Here is a 16209-nt window from a genome sequence, read left to right on the forward strand (position 1 = left end):
CATCCACTGATGCGGGCTGCAGGGGCGGATGGTCCCTCCGGGAGAGGCCCTGTGACTCAGCACCAGGGGGCACCACCATCTCTCTCTCCATGCCTTCCCCACCCCTCCTCTGCCCTTAATGGGAAAGAGGTGGGGACCCTGCTCTTCTCCTTTTGCAGGACCCACCTTTTCCCCACAAAGACCTCTCCTGACAGACACACACGAACATCGCTAACATATACTGTTCTTGCTCTAGAGATCCTGGACTATCACATCAGTCGGGCTCCAAGTTTAGAAACATGGTGAAGAGGCCAGTATTGGCTCAAAGTGACCTGGGATGAGTGGCTTTGGCTCACTCCCTCACTGTGTGACCAGTCAGCCCCTTCGTGTTCCTGCTTCCCCTTCCTTATTTATAATATAATCGTAATGATAGCTGACATTCATAGGGCCAGGGTCCATGCATTCACTGGAACTGTCTCAATCTTAAACACCCCATGATGGATGTGCCTACTTCCCCATTGTACAGATGGAGCAAACTGAGGTACGGGGGTGGGGGGGGGGGGATTAAGGAACTGTCCCAGGGTCTCACAGTGCCAGGATTCAGTAACATGGTGCAAAGTACCTAGCCCAGGCTGTGGCTGAGGGCACCCTGAGTGATCCTTGGTGTTAATGGAATCCACACACACTGAACTTGTCTCTGTGGACCCTCCCAGTTTTCCAAGATTTTCCAGCTCACCCCTGACATCCCCCGTACCCAGTTCAGGTCAGGCAGAGAGGGCTTTTTCTCCCTCAGCTGCTCCTTGGCTCACAAAGTTCCCTGTGGAGAGACGGCAGGGCTCTGCTGGGCAGCGGGTTAGCCTCAGGTCCCACTGTGGTTCCTCCTCACCCCAACAGCCCCAAACTCCAAGCGGCCTTCCCCCTAGCAATGACCCTCTGGGAAGCAAAAAGACCGTGAATCCCACTGCGGTCGTGCACTCCCGGTGTCCCGCGATCCCCTCTCAGAACCTCAGTTTTCCCATCTGTGAAATGGGGGTGGCGACGTGAGCCGTTCACAGGTCGCTGGGCGAACCGATTGCGGGGTCCCCGCCCCCCACCACCCTTGCCCTGTGCGGCACGCGGCACCCAGCAGCCCCGGGGCCAGCGCGGGCGGGCCGCGGGAGGGGCGGGCCAGGCCGGGGCCGGGGCCCTGGCCGGGGGGCGGGCGCGGCACGGGGCGGGCTGGCGGCGGGGCCGGGCGGGCGGCGGCGCTGCTCGGGCGTCACAGCGCCGGGCGGCGGCGGGGAGATGCGGCTCCTGGCGCTGGCGGCGGCCGTGCTGCTGGCGCGGGCTCCGGCCCCGGGTAAGCGCGGCGGGGCCGGGCGCGCGGGTGGGGCGAGGGCAGCCCGCGCGGGGGAGGCCGGGGCTCGGGGCTCGGGGCTCGGGGCCCGGCCTGGCGGGGAGGCCCTGCCGCCTCCGGGCCGCCCCCTCCCCGTCCGCGCCGGCGGGCCGGGGCTCCGCGCGACCCGGTGGCCGCGCCAGTTCGGCGGAGCGCGGCGGCGCCTCCCCGGCTCCCCGCGGCCGCGGTGCCGGGGCCCCCTTCCCGCCTCCGCCGGGCCCCGGGGCTCCGCGGACACTCGGAGCAGCCCCTGCGCCCCAGCGGGGCCAGGCCTTAGAGGGCAAAGCTTGAAGGGACGCGCCGCCGGCCCTAGTTGTTGCTCTGTTTTCTTTCTTTCTCCACGACACTCGGGACCAACGACTGTGGGCACGTTCGTCTGGCGGCAACTTCCCTTTGCCTCTGCGGAGAGCTGCTCAGACCCATTGCGAGGGGCTGGCTGTGCCCCGGCAACCCAACCCGGGACTTGTCCGTGGGCGGTCCTGGAGACCAGGCCCGCTGAGACAGGGTGTCCACGCCTGGAAGAAGTGGGACCCTCTACCGGCGCACCCTGCTTTAGCACGGCCTCTACCTGCGCTGCTGGCTTTCTCTTGGGGTGGCTGCCCTCACTTCTGAGTTGCTGAAAAAGTGGCTCTCTTTATTCCCCGAGCCCTGCCCCCCTGCCTCAGGGCTGCAAAGGCCCTGTGGCTAGAATAATAGTTAATAATGAGTATGTCAGTGGCTCTTACATTTCCTGTGTAGTGCTACACAGTAGGTCATGTAATCACAACAGCCCTTCCAAGTAATCATGACAGGAGCCAAAGTTATATATCCAGGTGCCTTGCAAACATCAACTCCGTTTGTGACCTCTGGGGGAGGTGCTGTTATCATCCCCATTTTATAGGCGAGAAAACTGAGGCACAGGCCCACCAGTCGACTTGCCTTAAGTTCATAAGCTTGTAAGTTGTGGAGCAGGGATTCGAACCCAGGGAGCCTGGCCCTAGACTGAACTCCTACCATCTAAGCTTTGTTTTGTGAATAAGGAAGCTGATGCTCTGAGTTAAGTGATTTTCCAAGGGTGACCCAGCTCCCGAGTGGTGGAGCTGGCATTTGAGCCAGTGTAGATCAGAGTCTGAAGAGGAGAGACTTGGATCACAGTGGGAAGAAATTCACCCATTGTTCCCTGGCTACCAGTGCAGTGGGGTTTCTGCTGAATCTGAAATCGGTGCAGTGGGAAGGAAATGCTCTTGTACCTGTCCCTGCCTTGGCTGACCGTGACTGCAAGTTTGACTGGGGTGGTTGGGCCAGGCCAGTTGTGGTGGCCTGTGTGGAGTAGGCAGCAGCCAACAGGATGCAAGGGGCCCCGGGCTCCCTGACCACCTTCCTAATAATCACAGGTGCTATCAAGGAGGGTGCCCTCAGAGAGAGACTTTTGGGGGGTCAAGGACATTCTCATGTTTTCAGGAGACTTGAGAGCTGCAATTGGGGATCCTTTAGAGTCTGCCCTGGCTGTGCCCGAGGCCATGCCGGAGGTAATCAGACAGCCCTGCTTCAGGGAGGACTCACCATGTGCCACCCACTCCACTGAGTGTTTCACCCATGACTCCTCGCCACGGTGCCCCGGGGAGGCAGAGCCGCTTTATACATTGGTCTGGACTCTTAACCACTGCACTTTTCTGCTTCTTGATTTGGGGGCAGAGTGGGACCTTAGCGGTTACCTGGTCCCACCCTCATTTGATAGGAAAGGAAACCAAAGGGTAAAATATTTACTAAAAGCCAAGCTGTGGTCCAGAGTGGTGGTTGAGAGCTGCCTTTGAAGCCAGATGGCTTGCACTCAGATGCCAGCTCTGCCATGTTTATGTGAGCTTGAGCAATGGGCTTAGCTTCTCTGTGTGTCAGCCCTCTTCTCAGTAAATTGGGGATAAACAGTTCCAGGATGGGGCGCCTGGGTGGCTCAGTGGGTTAAGCGTCCGACTTTGGCTCAGGTCATGATCTCACAGTTGGTGGGTTTGAGCCCCGCATCGGGCTCTCTCTGCTGTCATGCATGGAGTCTGCTTCGGGTCGTCCGTCTCCCACTCTGTCTGCCTCTCCCCCTCTCCCCTGCTCGCAAGTACTCAGTCTCTCTCTCAAAAATAAATAAACATTGAAAAAAAAAAACACAGCTTGAGTATCAATTGACTAAATACATCTAAAGGGCTTAGAACAGTGCTAGGCATAGAGTTCACACCCAGCCGTTGTTAGCCTCTATAATTGGTCAATGTCAGTTTTTGTCCTGGATGAAAGCTATTTTCAGGTAATGGCCTAATGGAATGCAGCACCCCATAGGCTAGGTCTGGTAACATCTCTGCTTGGTGCTTGATAAACACAGGCTCCTAGTGCCATGGGTTTTTAAGTAATACAATTGTATTTCTTTCAGAGATTTATTTGAAATTCAGACTATCTTTTTAATGTTTTTAAATTTTATTTATTTATTTTATTTATTTTTGAGACAGAGGGAGACAGAGTGTGAGCAGGAGAGGGGCAGACAGAGAGGGAGACACAGAATATGAAGCAAGCTCCAGGCTCTGAGCTGTCAGCACAGAGCCCGATGCGGGGCTGGAACTCAGGGACTGTGAGATCATGACCTGAGCTGAAGTCGGACCCTCAACCGACTGAGCCACCCAGGTGCCCCAAGACTATCTTTTTAATAAAAATGAGATTTTTGTTGCTGATTGGTACCCACTATTTGCATTCTTCATAAACGTAGTAACTTCTGGCTGAGCGGGGTCAGGGAAGAAAGAGACCCTGGGGAGGTGACTGTGAGCTGAAGGCCATAAAATTCAGGGCAGCAGTGAGGAATTCTTGGAGTGAGAGGGAGCAGTTTCTTCAAGACAGAGAAAGAGAATGGGACACAGAGCCACTGGCACATCCCGGTGGCCATACCCACCTCTGTGTCCCAAGCAAGGTGGGTGCCTTGTTTCTGTTAGAAGTCCTACCTACACTCACTCCCCTGCAGCTGGAAGTTTCCCTCCTCCCCTTCATGATGAGTGCTGGAGGGAGGGGCAGGGGCTTTGTACTAGGTGAGTAGGTTATATACCATTAGGTACAAAGATGTTCTTTTAAGCTGTTTTCAGAGCTATGTTAGTCCTTCTCATGACATTATCCAAACGGGAACAACAGGGTGAGACCCCGTAAATCCTAATCACAGGAATCTGATGTGTGCTTATAGTCAGAATCAGCCACATCATTTGCGGAATCAAGTGCAAAATGAAGATGTGGGGTCCCTTATTCAAAAATGTCAAGAGAGTGACAGCAGAGATCGAGCCAAGTAGGGTGCCCCTTCAAATGTAGGGCCCTGTATGATGCAGATCATACACTCAAGAAGCCCACCCTGCTCGAGGATGGGTGTGTATGTCACTTTCTGTAGCCCTCAGCTGCCCAGCTCTCAGAGCATACAAACTAATACCGGTATCTTAAAGGTGTTTTCTCATTGGAGCCCACACTTAACCTCGTGAGGCATCATCTTTCAGTTTTTCAGATGAAGAAACAGGCTCTGAGGGTCTCACCACCTAATAGCACCAGGTTTCTAGCCTGGCTTTGTTCAGAGCCAACCCCAGGCTCTCTGCCCAGCCCCACCAAGCCACTGGGAAGGTCTGGGCCATGAGTATCCCAGTGCCCAGCCCGCATGGGGCACCACGGCTCCCAAGTAGTGAGGCATGTGCTTGTTGAAAGAATAGGGTTCCCTGTGGCCAGATTCCCTGTTGTCATATTCCTCCTGTAAGAACTGGCCTTGGGGGACCCTTACTGGGGTAGAAAGTACCCTCCTGAGATCCACCAGCAGGCATGGGTGGCTCTGTGGGCCACTGTGTGGTGCACATCACCAGAGGACACTGTTCTTTCTGTTTCCAGGCTGCACCAGGTTCCTCCTGCCTAAGGGTCTTTGCACAGGTGGAACCTTCTCTCTTCCAGGAAGATCACTCTTTGTTGTTCTCCTGAATTTTATGTCATGAACTCCAACTGAGCCTTTAGCTCACAGTCACCTCCCCAGAGTCTCCTTCTTCTCTGACCCCACAGACTAGATTAGGATCTTGCCCTGATTTTTTAAAGCCCCGCACCTTTTCTCTGTAGCATGTGACGCTATTTGCAGTTAAATACTCCTGTGTCTTTTTCCCGATGACGGGCCACCTTGCCCACCGGACTCTCAGCTCCATGAGTTTAGGAAAGCTGTCTTCCTTGTACATGGCCTGGCATGTGGCTGTTGCTCAGCAAGTATTTGTTGAGCGATTAAGTGCACAAAGCATAGGCTGGGACGTAAGCTGGAGGAAAGGGGAGAGGTGCCCAGGGCAGAGGGTTGAGCAGTCTACCTCCCCCCTTAGTTCCCTGCAATGCAGGGTCACAGAGCAAGAAATTCAGCTCTTCTGGACTCTTAACATACAGAGAGCAAACTGAGGGTTGCTGGCGGGGTGTTGGGGGGGGATGGGCTAAATGGGTGAAGGGCATTAAGGAGGGCATTTGTTGGGATGAGCACTGGGTGTTGTATGTAAGTGATGAATCACTAAATTCTATTCCTGAAAGCATTATTACACTGTATGTTAACTAACTTGGATTTAAATATAAATAAATTAATTAATTAATTAATTAAAATTAAGAGTAAAAAAAAAAAGAAAAAGAAACAGCTCTTCTCTGTGCTGGAATGACTTTTTGACAATTCTCCCTCCTAGGCCAGGAGAGGAGAGACTCTGCCTCGCCCGGGGCTGCTCCCTTGCGTTCCTGGGGTAGGAGGGTGATACCCACCCTCCCCTGTCCGGTAGCTGGCTTGGCCTTTGCTTGCTTGGCTGGCCCCTCTGCCCTGCAGGGGGTGTATTCTCTGCCATCCAGCCCGAGCCCCGGAAGGGGCAGGCCTGGACTCTCCTTCTGGTCAGCCTGACTCCATCTGTTGGGCTTGCCCTTGCTTCCCCCTGTCCTGTCTCCCACTGCTGCTCTCTCTCTGCTGAGCCATACGGGGCCTGGCCACCACGGTGAGGTGGATGTTACATGGTGCTTTCTTTTCTGGTATTTAACTAAATACCCAGCGCAGCTGATGTCTGCTGGGCACTGGGGGCCTCTGCCTGCGTTTTCTCCCGTCTCTCCCCATGCCTGCACGCGAGCCGTGTTCGCTGGGTTTAATCTAGCCATTTCCAGTGCCAAGCAGAGGATGTTATTGCGAACACCTGGCTTTCAGAGAAGGCTCATCACAGGCCGGGGGACCCCTGAGAGCCTGTGTCCTCTAGCAACGCGTTAAGACCCTGAGGGGCCTTTGGGCCTGAGTTTCAGTCACCCGCCGCCCATACCCTTGAGTTGAAAGTGGGTGTAAATATCTGGGTTGGTGGCACACGTAGGGCCAAAGTGAGCCTTCCTGTGTATTGATTTGCTACGACTGTCGTAACCAAGTGCCACAGACTTGGGGGGGCTTTCAGCACAGTCTTGGAGGCCCGAAGTCTGAGATCAAGGTGTTGCACGTTTGGTTTCTTCTGAGGCTCCCTGTTTGGCTTGCAGATGGCCGTCTTCTCCCTGCCTCCTCATGGGGTCTGCCCTCTGTGCGTGCACATATCCGTGCCCAAAGTCACCTTCTTATAAGGACACTGGGCGTGTTGGATTAAGGTCCTCTCTAATAGCTCGTTTTAACTTAATCACCTCTTTGAAGGTCCTATCTCCACACACAGTCAAGTCCTGAGGAGTGGGGATTCAGGCTTTAACGTGTGGTAAAGAGAAGAGGAGGGGCCAGTTTAGGCAGATGGTTCAGTCCATTGGCTTCGATGGGAGCTGCTGACTCCTGGCCAGAGCCACAGGAGTGCAAGGGTTACTCGTTTGCCTCCAGGATGGAATCTGGCCTCCCATGGGACCGAACATTTGGCACATTCTCCTGGTTTCAGTCACTATAAATAATCCCTCCTTCACGCAGCGTTAATAGGAGGAGACTGGGGTGTGGGGTCTGGGCTCTCTCATCCCACCCATATTGTTTCAATTTCCTGCCTTCCCCAGCTCTCCTTGACTCCAGTGGGGGGCCTTTGGGGTGGGCGGAGCTGGGCTTCAATCCTGGAAGCCAGCTGCTGCCTCTCTGCCGCTCTCTGCCTGCGACGAATCCCAGGGCAGAGGTTGGAGTGGGTCAGCCTGCTGTCCTAGCTGTGTGGCTGCTCGCCAGGGAGCCCCTGCCCCTGTGGGGACTAAAGACAGAGCTTTGCAGTCAGGAAGGACTTGGGCTAATTTAATATGTTGCACAGGCAAGGTGCAGGGCAGATGGACAAGGTGCAGGGGAGACGGGGTGGGGGCAGTTCCTCCTCTGTTGTCTTACATGAGTGATGTCTGTCACAGTGAGATTGTGACTAGAGAATGTGCGCCTGCCTTGGTCGTTGATGCCCTTCATTCCCAAAGTGTCTCCCTGGGGCCTGCTTTGTCCTTTGCTGCTGTAGACACAGAAGTCCTCATTCTTTTCCACAAGGTGAGTCCAACCTGCCACCAACCTTTTTCTTGTGAGTTTATGCCCACCTATTTTTTTTTTTAATTTTTTTTTTCAACGTTTATTTATTTTTGGGACAGAGAGAGACAGAGCATGAACAGGGGAGGGGCAGAGAGAGAGGGAGACACAGAATTGGAAACAGGCTCCAGGCTCTGAGCCATCAGCCCAGAGCCTGACGCGGGGCTCGAACTCCCGGACCGCGAGATCGTGACCTGGCTGAAGTCGGACGCTTAACCGACTGCGCCACCCAGGCGCCCTGCCCACCTATTTTTTAAAGTAACAAAAGGTGGTCACGATGGGGTTAAAACCGAATGATGGCCCCCAGAGATGTCTGTGTCTTAATTCCTGGAACCTGCGAATGTTTCCTTATGTAGCAAAAGGGACTATGTGGATGTGATTGAGTTAGGGATCTTGGAGTGTCCTGGAGTGTCCTGGGGGGCCCTGGCTTCTAAGAGAGGAGAAAGAAAATGAAAGGAAATTGACCCCCCAGTCATATCTCGGAAGGTATTCTGTTTATGAACTCGATAGCAGAAGCCACATGGGAGGATTAGCTTATCGCCGGGATTTTTACAGTGAAGGATATTTTCTATGTGAGAACTTCCCGCCCCAGCAGACACAGGGCCTCCTCCCCTTGCTCCTCGCAGTGGAGGGGTTCAGGCCTTTCTTCATCTTTTTCATCCTTCCTCCTTGCATACCTGCAGCCCTGGCCAGGGTTCAAAGCTTCTGGTGATCCTCACATCAGGACCCGAGCCCCTTCATGTGACCAGAGGTGACATTTGGGGCTGAAAACTGTGGCTGGAGATGACCCCCCAGGGACACCTGCTTGTGCAATGGGGCGGGCAGGGAATAGCGTTTGCTGCTGTTGGGGCCTTGGCAGTGCAGGTTGAGGACAGGGGATGCGGTGTGAAGACAGTCTTGCTTGGATGGAAGGAGGTTCTGGGCATCCTGTGTAAAACATCCTTTCTGGGCTCTGCCTGCCAGGTGACGAGTCCATCCGTGAGCCCCAGGGCAGGACGGCCGCACTGCAGAGTCCCTGTAGTCCCCATGCAGCACGTCTCCTGGGGGAAGGCCTCTGTGAGCTCTGCTGGTCAGGCTGGTCTGAGTGGGTGTTGGGGTGGCTCCCTCAAAGGTGGGCAGAACGGCAGCCAGGGAGGGGCAGCCCTTGGGGTGGATCTAAGAAAACAAAGGACAGGAAGTAGTAGACCAGGTCTGGAATTTCGGAGCATCTTCTGGGTTGTTGGGGGGGGGGTGGGGCGGTTCTCCCAGCTCTCCCTGTTCCTGGGTTCGCTCATTCTTTATCCCTGCACTGCAGCTCTGAAGCTGTGGATCCTAAGGCCACTGAAGACTTAGAGCAAGAACCTAAGAAGCCTCTGTTGTTCCAGCTCCTCAGTGCTGGTTTAATGCCCACCTGACCAGTACTGACGCTCTGCTTTGGTTACAGTTGAAAAAGCTGAGACAGGGCAAGGGGCTCGGAAGGCCAGCTCCTGGACCCCCAGCATTTCCAGGTCAGGCAGGTCGGGACGAAACTGATCAAAGTGGACCCTGGGAGGCAGGCTGGTGGATAGGATGTGGCTGGACATTTTTAAGAGATTTCCCAAACCCAGATCTTTTTTGTTTTTTTTTTTTAACTTTTTAAAAAAGTTCATTTATTTTGAGAGATAGAGCAAGAGCACGTGGGAGGGGCAGAGAGAGAGAGGGAGACAGAGAGTCCCAAGCAGGCTCCACACTGTCAGTGCAGAGCCCGATGCAGGGCTCAAACCCACGAACCAGGAGATCATGACCTGAGCCGAAGTTGGATGCTTAGCCCACTGAGCCACCCAGGCGCCCCAGTTGCCTGGATTTTAAATGTCAGCAGCTAATTCAAAATGTTTTTAAACTATGTCTGGGCCAGATGGTCAGTAGCATCTCCTGTGAACGGGATGTCTCAGGGGTGAGGACATGGGAGCCCGCAGAAACCCCCTGTCCCTGCCATGCTCCCGAAGGAGTCCTTCCATCCACCACAAAGGCACGGAGTGAGTGTGGACGGGATCAGGGTGGCCTGTCCCTCTGGCCATGCAGATGGCTCCTGGAGAAAAGACGCACTGTGCGTCCTTCTGGGGGAAGGCAGGGCCTGTGCTCATTTTCTTCTTTCCTTTTTTTCTCTGCAGAGGTGTGTGGGGCCCTCAATGTCACCGTGTCCCCGGGGCCTGTGGTTGACTACCTGGAGGGGGAAAATGCCACTCTTCTCTGCCACGTCTCCCAGAAGAGACGGAAGGACAGCTTGCTGGCCGTGCGCTGGTTCTTTGCACGCCCCAACTCCCAGGAGGCCTTGATGGTTAAGATGACCAAGCTCCGGGTGGTGCAGTACTATGGGAATTATAGCCGCAGTGCCTTCCGGCAGAGGTTGTGCCTCCTCGAGGAGAGACGTGGGGCACTCTACACACTCTCTGTTTTGACCCTTCGGCCAGCAGATCAAGGGCATTACGTGTGCAAAGTCCAGGAAATCAGCAAGCACAGAAATAAGTGGACCGCCTGGTCCAATGGCTCCTCAGCGACGGAGATGAGAGGTAAGGGCATGTTCACTCTTTGGGGGAGAGAAGGGGTTCAGATCTGTGGTCCTCGCTCCAGTCAGCGAGATAGGGGCCCCCGGATGACTCTGTTGGGCTAGAATGCATCTTCATGGCCTCTGTGGGCCACGGCCGTGTGAAACAGGCTGTGGGGATGAGGATAGCCCTTTCCTTAGATGCTGTGGCTAACGTAGAAGTAAGGAGAGAAAGGAGCCGGTGCCTGGCCCCATGCTGCCCAACCTAACCCTGAGTAAAACCCTCACGTCTGAGAGATTGGACTGGCTATGTGCGTGCTACGCCCCTAGCTCAGGTCTGTGCAGGCTTGCTTGCTTTGGCTAGAGGGTGCTGGGTATCTGTGGGAGGAGCGTGCATTGGGAGGTCCTGAAGTCAGTTTCCGGGCCTCAGAGCAGGGCAGGCTGGTGGCTCTCATCTGTTGCCCGGAGGAAGTGATCTAAGCCACAGGCAACATCTCACTGAGAAATTCATCCCAAAACACGCAAAGGACCAGAGGTGGCCCTCCCTTCCTGGAGAAAGATAGGAGGCATGGGTTGTGTCCTGGAACATCTCGACTACCAAGTGCCATATTTGAGGGTTATCATGTTTTTAAATCACAAATGTTCTACAGTTTTAATAAGACTTGCTTTTGAGTGCGGACTATTGCATTTTTGATGGCTTCTAACTTGAATTTGGTCTGGTACAGGATAAAGAGGAACACAGAGTAAAGCTGATGGTCCCAAGTGTGGGAAAGAATCTAATTTTATTATATACATGTAATATAATGTTAAAGGCATTAGTGATGCTGTTTTGATGAGCTTTTTAAAAGGGATACAACTCAGTTGTAAAAAGGTTTTTTTTTTTTGATGGAAGGAGAAAGGGTATTTTTAATATCCTATATGCATAAGGGACATGTTAAAGTAGATAATTTATGTAGATAGTGTTTAGTACAACTTTATTTGCCTTTGGAGTTTGCTCATTATAATGTTCTTAAGCACAGAATGATGTATTATCTGAAATGTGCACGTTTTCTCCCTAAGCATATTCATTCAAGAAAACAAATGACTATTAGTATAAATATATCTTTTGGCACAGAAAACAGAAAAATACATCAGATGACCAAAGGCTGAGGAGGGAATCCACTCTGAATATCCACTTGGCTCCGAAACATAAAGTCTCACGCACATCCTTTTTATTTTTATGTCACAGTGTATTCTGGAACTGTACGTTACAGCTCTTGTTAGGAACGACTCTGTGCCAATTAGAAAGGATGTAAAGATTTCCTACATTCAAGTGCAATCATCTCGTTCATTATTTAATGCAAATCTACCCTCAGTGAGGGAAGCTGGGTTCCTTCTGGAATGTTCGTTTAGGTACCTGCGCCCCAAACCTGAGGTAGTTCTTAAGGTTTCACTGAAAATGCACACCTTTCCCCCCCCCTTCTTCTTCTCCCCCACCTCCCCCTTGTCTTCCCTTCCCTCCCTTCCTCCCCTTCCCGCTCTCTTCTCAGAACCTCCTCTCTCTTCTTCCTCTCCTTCCCTTTCAATCTCCTGTTCCTCCCGTTTCTGGTTCTTCACCTCGTCCCTCTCCTTCCCTTCCCTTACTCTTTTCTTGCTTCTCTTTCCTCTGTCTCTCTGTCTGTCTCATGCTCACCCCCCCCCCCACCAACCCACACACCCTCTGACAGCTCACCTGGAAGTGATTCTAATCTCACAGCAGAGCTGGGCCTCCCTTGCTGTGTCTGCTCCGCCTCAGAGCCTCCTGCTCCTCGCACTGCCTCAGCCTCTGAGCAGGACTGTGGTTTTCTGACAGGAAGATTAGAAACCTTAGGAAGTGATGACCATGCCTTCTAGAATATTCCACACAGGCTTCAAGGGGACTACATCAGGAGGGTTAAGGAAAGGTAGTTCCAAACACATGACCTGAAAGCAGACTGGCTTGTTTAGGTTGGAACATGTCCGCCCCAGGCTGGGGGGAGTGTGCGGAAGCTTGGCTTTCTGTCCTTCCTGGGCAAGGCGGGGGACAGGCCCATGGCTCCAGCCTCCTGGGGCGCCTTTCCCCAGGCCCTTTCCCTCGCTCATTTCCAGGGGACTTGTTTTCCTAAATCTTCACCTCACATTAATAATTGTTGTATGGAAAACCAGAACAAAACAAACACAATGGGCACATATTTTTGTGTTATAATACTGAATAGGAATTCTCAGAAGTGTTTTGGAGTAAGTGCCTTTCCTCTACTGGGCCCCATATTCTTTCTTTTCTAATATACTCACTTTGCTCTCCTCCTTCCTATGGGCTTCTCAAGCCATTCCCAGGAGAGGGGAAATTTTCTTGGGAATGTTTTCAACACTACCCCTCCTCACTGCCCTTCCTTGACCATGGACTATCGCACTCTCCTTCTTGCATACTCTTTTTTTTTAATGTTTAATTTATTTTTGAGAGAGAGAGAGAGACAGAACATGAGTGGGGGAGGAGCAGAGAGAGAGGCAGACACAGAATCCCAAGCAGGCTCCAGGCTCTGAACTGTCACCACAGAGCCCGATGCAGGGCTCGAACTCACGAGCTGTGAGATCATGACCTGAGCCAAAGTCGGACGCTTAACCAACTGAGCCACCCAGGCGCCCCTTGCATACTCTTGATGTGAGAATAAAACTGCTTGTCTTTCACTGTGAACTCCCAGAAAGAAAGGTGGGTGCATACTGTCTTCTCATCTCACTGTTGAAAAAGGAGGTTGATTCATACTGTATATTGAGGGGATGGTTCCTGGCACAGAGCAAGTGTCACAGGGTTTTACCCTGATTTCCACATGTTGGTTGTTTTCTATTGCAAAAATAATATAGTTCAATTAGAGAACTACTAAACATGAAGAACGTGAAGAAATAGGTTTCAGGGTTTAAAGAAGATAAAAACGACTTGTAATATCTCCACCCAGGCGTAACTTAACATTTCAGTGTAAATCCGTATAGTCATTTTTATGCAAATAAAAATTAAAAACCTAATTCCACTCATACCATAAGTACTATTTTCTGACTGGCTTAGTGTGCACATTTTCCCGTGTTGTTAGTTATGCTCCCATCACATAATTTTAACGGCAGGGTAGTATTTCATGATGCGGATGTACTACAGTTTATCTTTTCAGTTACTGTTATTGGACAGTTAAGTTGTTCAAAATTATGGTCGGTAAATCTCCACAAATGTCCCTGCCTTTTGAATAGAGTCTTGGAAATAAGATTGCTGGGTCCAAAGGAATACTCAGTTTAACGATTGGTACCATTTAGATTGATACAATTTAAGGAGGTGACTTGACCTCTAGAGTAGTTAATGAATTCATATACCCACCAGCATTGAAAATGCCTTTTCCCCGCGGATTGGTCTATGTAATATAGACTTTTCAGAGATGATGACGGTGATGATGATGATTATGAGTGCCCGGTATACAGCTGATGCCTAATAAGTACTTGATGAATCAATGAAATGTTTTTTTTTTTTTTTTTTTTTTTTAATTTTTTTTCAACGTTTATTTTTTGGGGGACAGAGAGAGACAGAGCATGAACGGGGGAGGGGCAGAGAGAGAGGGAGACACAGAATCGGAAACAGGCTCCAGGCTCTGAGCCATCAGCCCAGAGCCCGACGCGGGGCTCGAACTCACGGACCGCGAGATCGTGACCTGGCTGAAGTCGGACGCCCAACCGACTGCGCCACCCAGGCGCCCCTCAATGAAATGCTTTTTGATAGCACTTCTTGCCATGGATGACTTTGAGGTAGGCATGACTTGATGATGGCACCTTCTCTGGAGAAGTCACTTCTCTTTCCCTTGGCCCATTCCAATCATGTGTCATATTCGAGGCCCTTGTCCATCCATCCTCTTCCATCACAAAGGACTTCTTTGTGTATGCTAGCCCACAGAGATCTATCTCACATCTTAATATCCCCAGTTTCACTGCCGTCCCCAGAAGTAATCATTGTCAGTCCGTGCTTTACATCTTTCAAGTCCGTCTTCTGTGGGCACTCAGTGCCCACCAACACGTATGTATTCTAACAACACTACACTTCATGCTGTACAAGCATTGTTGATGATATTACTTACACTTTTTTGTGATCGATATCACATAGCCAGACAATGCCAAACTGCACACCATCATCCCCCTAGTGCTGAGGTCTTATGAAGCTTCCAATTTTTCATTAACACAGCAAGTGCTTCGGTGAACACCCTTCTGCACGTTTTCAAGTGTTTCTGTTTGGTTACATTCCTGGAAAGAGAATTGCTGGGCCTAAGGTTATGCATATTTAAATTTTTAATAGACAATGCCCGTATGCTCTCCAAAAAGATTTTGGAAATTTATGCTCTATCATCGCATGATAGAGTCTATTTCCCTGAAGCCTCATTAACAATGGATATTATTAATCTTTTTCATTATTTATCACTATGATGGGAAAAATAATATTTCCTTGTTGTTTTAATTTTGATTATTATATTCAATACAATTTAATTTCAATTATTGTATTCAATTATTAGTGAGGTAGTGAGGTTGAAATCTTGTCATATGTTTATTGACTGTTTAAAAAAATTTCTTCTGGGGGCGCCTGGGTGGCGCAGTCGGTTAAGCGTCTGACTTCAGCCAAGTCACGATCTCGCGGTCCGTGAGTTCGAGCCCCGCGTCGGGCTCTGGGCTGATGGCTCGGAGCCTGGAGCCCGTTTCTGATTCTGTGTCTCCCTCTCTCTCTGCCCCTCCCCCGTTCATGCTCTGTCTCTCTCTGTCCCAAAAATAAATAAACGTTGAAAAAAAAAATTAAAAAAAAAAAAATTTCTTCTGTCAATTGCCTGTCCATAACCTTTGCCTGTTTTTTAATTGGTTGCCGTTTTTTTCGTATATATATATATGTGTGTATATATACGTATATATACATATACGTATATATATATATATATATATATGTATATATATACACACATATATATAAATATACACATATATATATTTTTTTCTGATCATTAATTCTTTTAGCTGCTATAATGGTGCAAAATTTTCTTCCAGTTTGTTATTTGACCTTACACTGTGTTTATGTTTGTTTTTTTTCTTTACCATATAGATATTTTACATTTTCAGATATTTATGTTGTTAGATTTGCCATTTTTTCCCTTTAGGATATTCCTTTTCTCAGTCATATTTTTTTTTAACGTTTAAATTTTTTTTGAGAAAGAGAGAGAGAGAGACAGAGCATGAGCAGGGGAGGGGCAGAGAGAAAGGGAGACACAGAATCTGAAGCAGGCTCCAGGCTCTGACTTGTCAGCACAAAGCCTGACACGGGGCTCAAACTCACAAACCGTGAGATCATGACCTGGGCCGAAGTCAGATGCTTAACTGTTTCAGTTGTATTTTTCATTGAGATGTAATTTATTCAATAAATTACACATAGTACCTTGGCTTCATATATTATCTAGGAAGCTTTTTCCCACCTCAAGCTTATAAAGGTATTTTCTGTTTTCCTTTAATGTTTTTAAAGGATTAAAAGAAAATTTTACTGTCTCTCTTTGGAATCCATTTTTATATATGGTGTGGAATAGTTAACTTCCTTTTTGTTTCAAAATGGCTATCCTGTTGTCCCTACGTCATCTACTGAACAGATAAAATTTCCCTGTTTTGAAATGTTACATTTTCATGAGTTAAATTCCTACATTTAAATGTAAACTCCATACCTCACCAATACAGCACGATTTTAATTATTAGAGAATAGGGCAAGTCTCATTAGTTTTAAAATAAATGTCTTGCCTAGTCTCATTTCATTTTTTCTTCAGCTGCTCTTCCTTAGTTTTGTAGAAATTATGTTGGGGTTTGATTTTATTGGGGTTTAATTGACTTTATAAA

General features: G+C 50.2%; 1 protein-coding gene across 1 annotated transcript in view; it reads left to right on the forward strand.

Moving 5' to 3' along the window:
• Positions 1-1263: 1263 nt before the first annotated feature.
• Positions 1264-16209, forward strand: part of VSTM4 (V-set and transmembrane domain containing 4) — a 99356-nt gene continuing 84410 nt past the window's right edge. The window contains exons 1-2 of the mRNA XM_030335443.1: positions 1264-1318; positions 9953-10351. Coding sequence (XP_030191303.1) covers positions 1264-1318; positions 9953-10351 — 454 coding nt within the window. The remainder of the gene's footprint in view (positions 1319-9952; positions 10352-16209) is intronic.

This window comes from Lynx canadensis, chromosome D2 (genome assembly GCF_007474595.2).
Source record: "Lynx canadensis isolate LIC74 chromosome D2, mLynCan4.pri.v2, whole genome shotgun sequence".
Lineage (NCBI taxonomy): Eukaryota > Metazoa > Chordata > Mammalia > Carnivora > Felidae > Lynx > Lynx canadensis.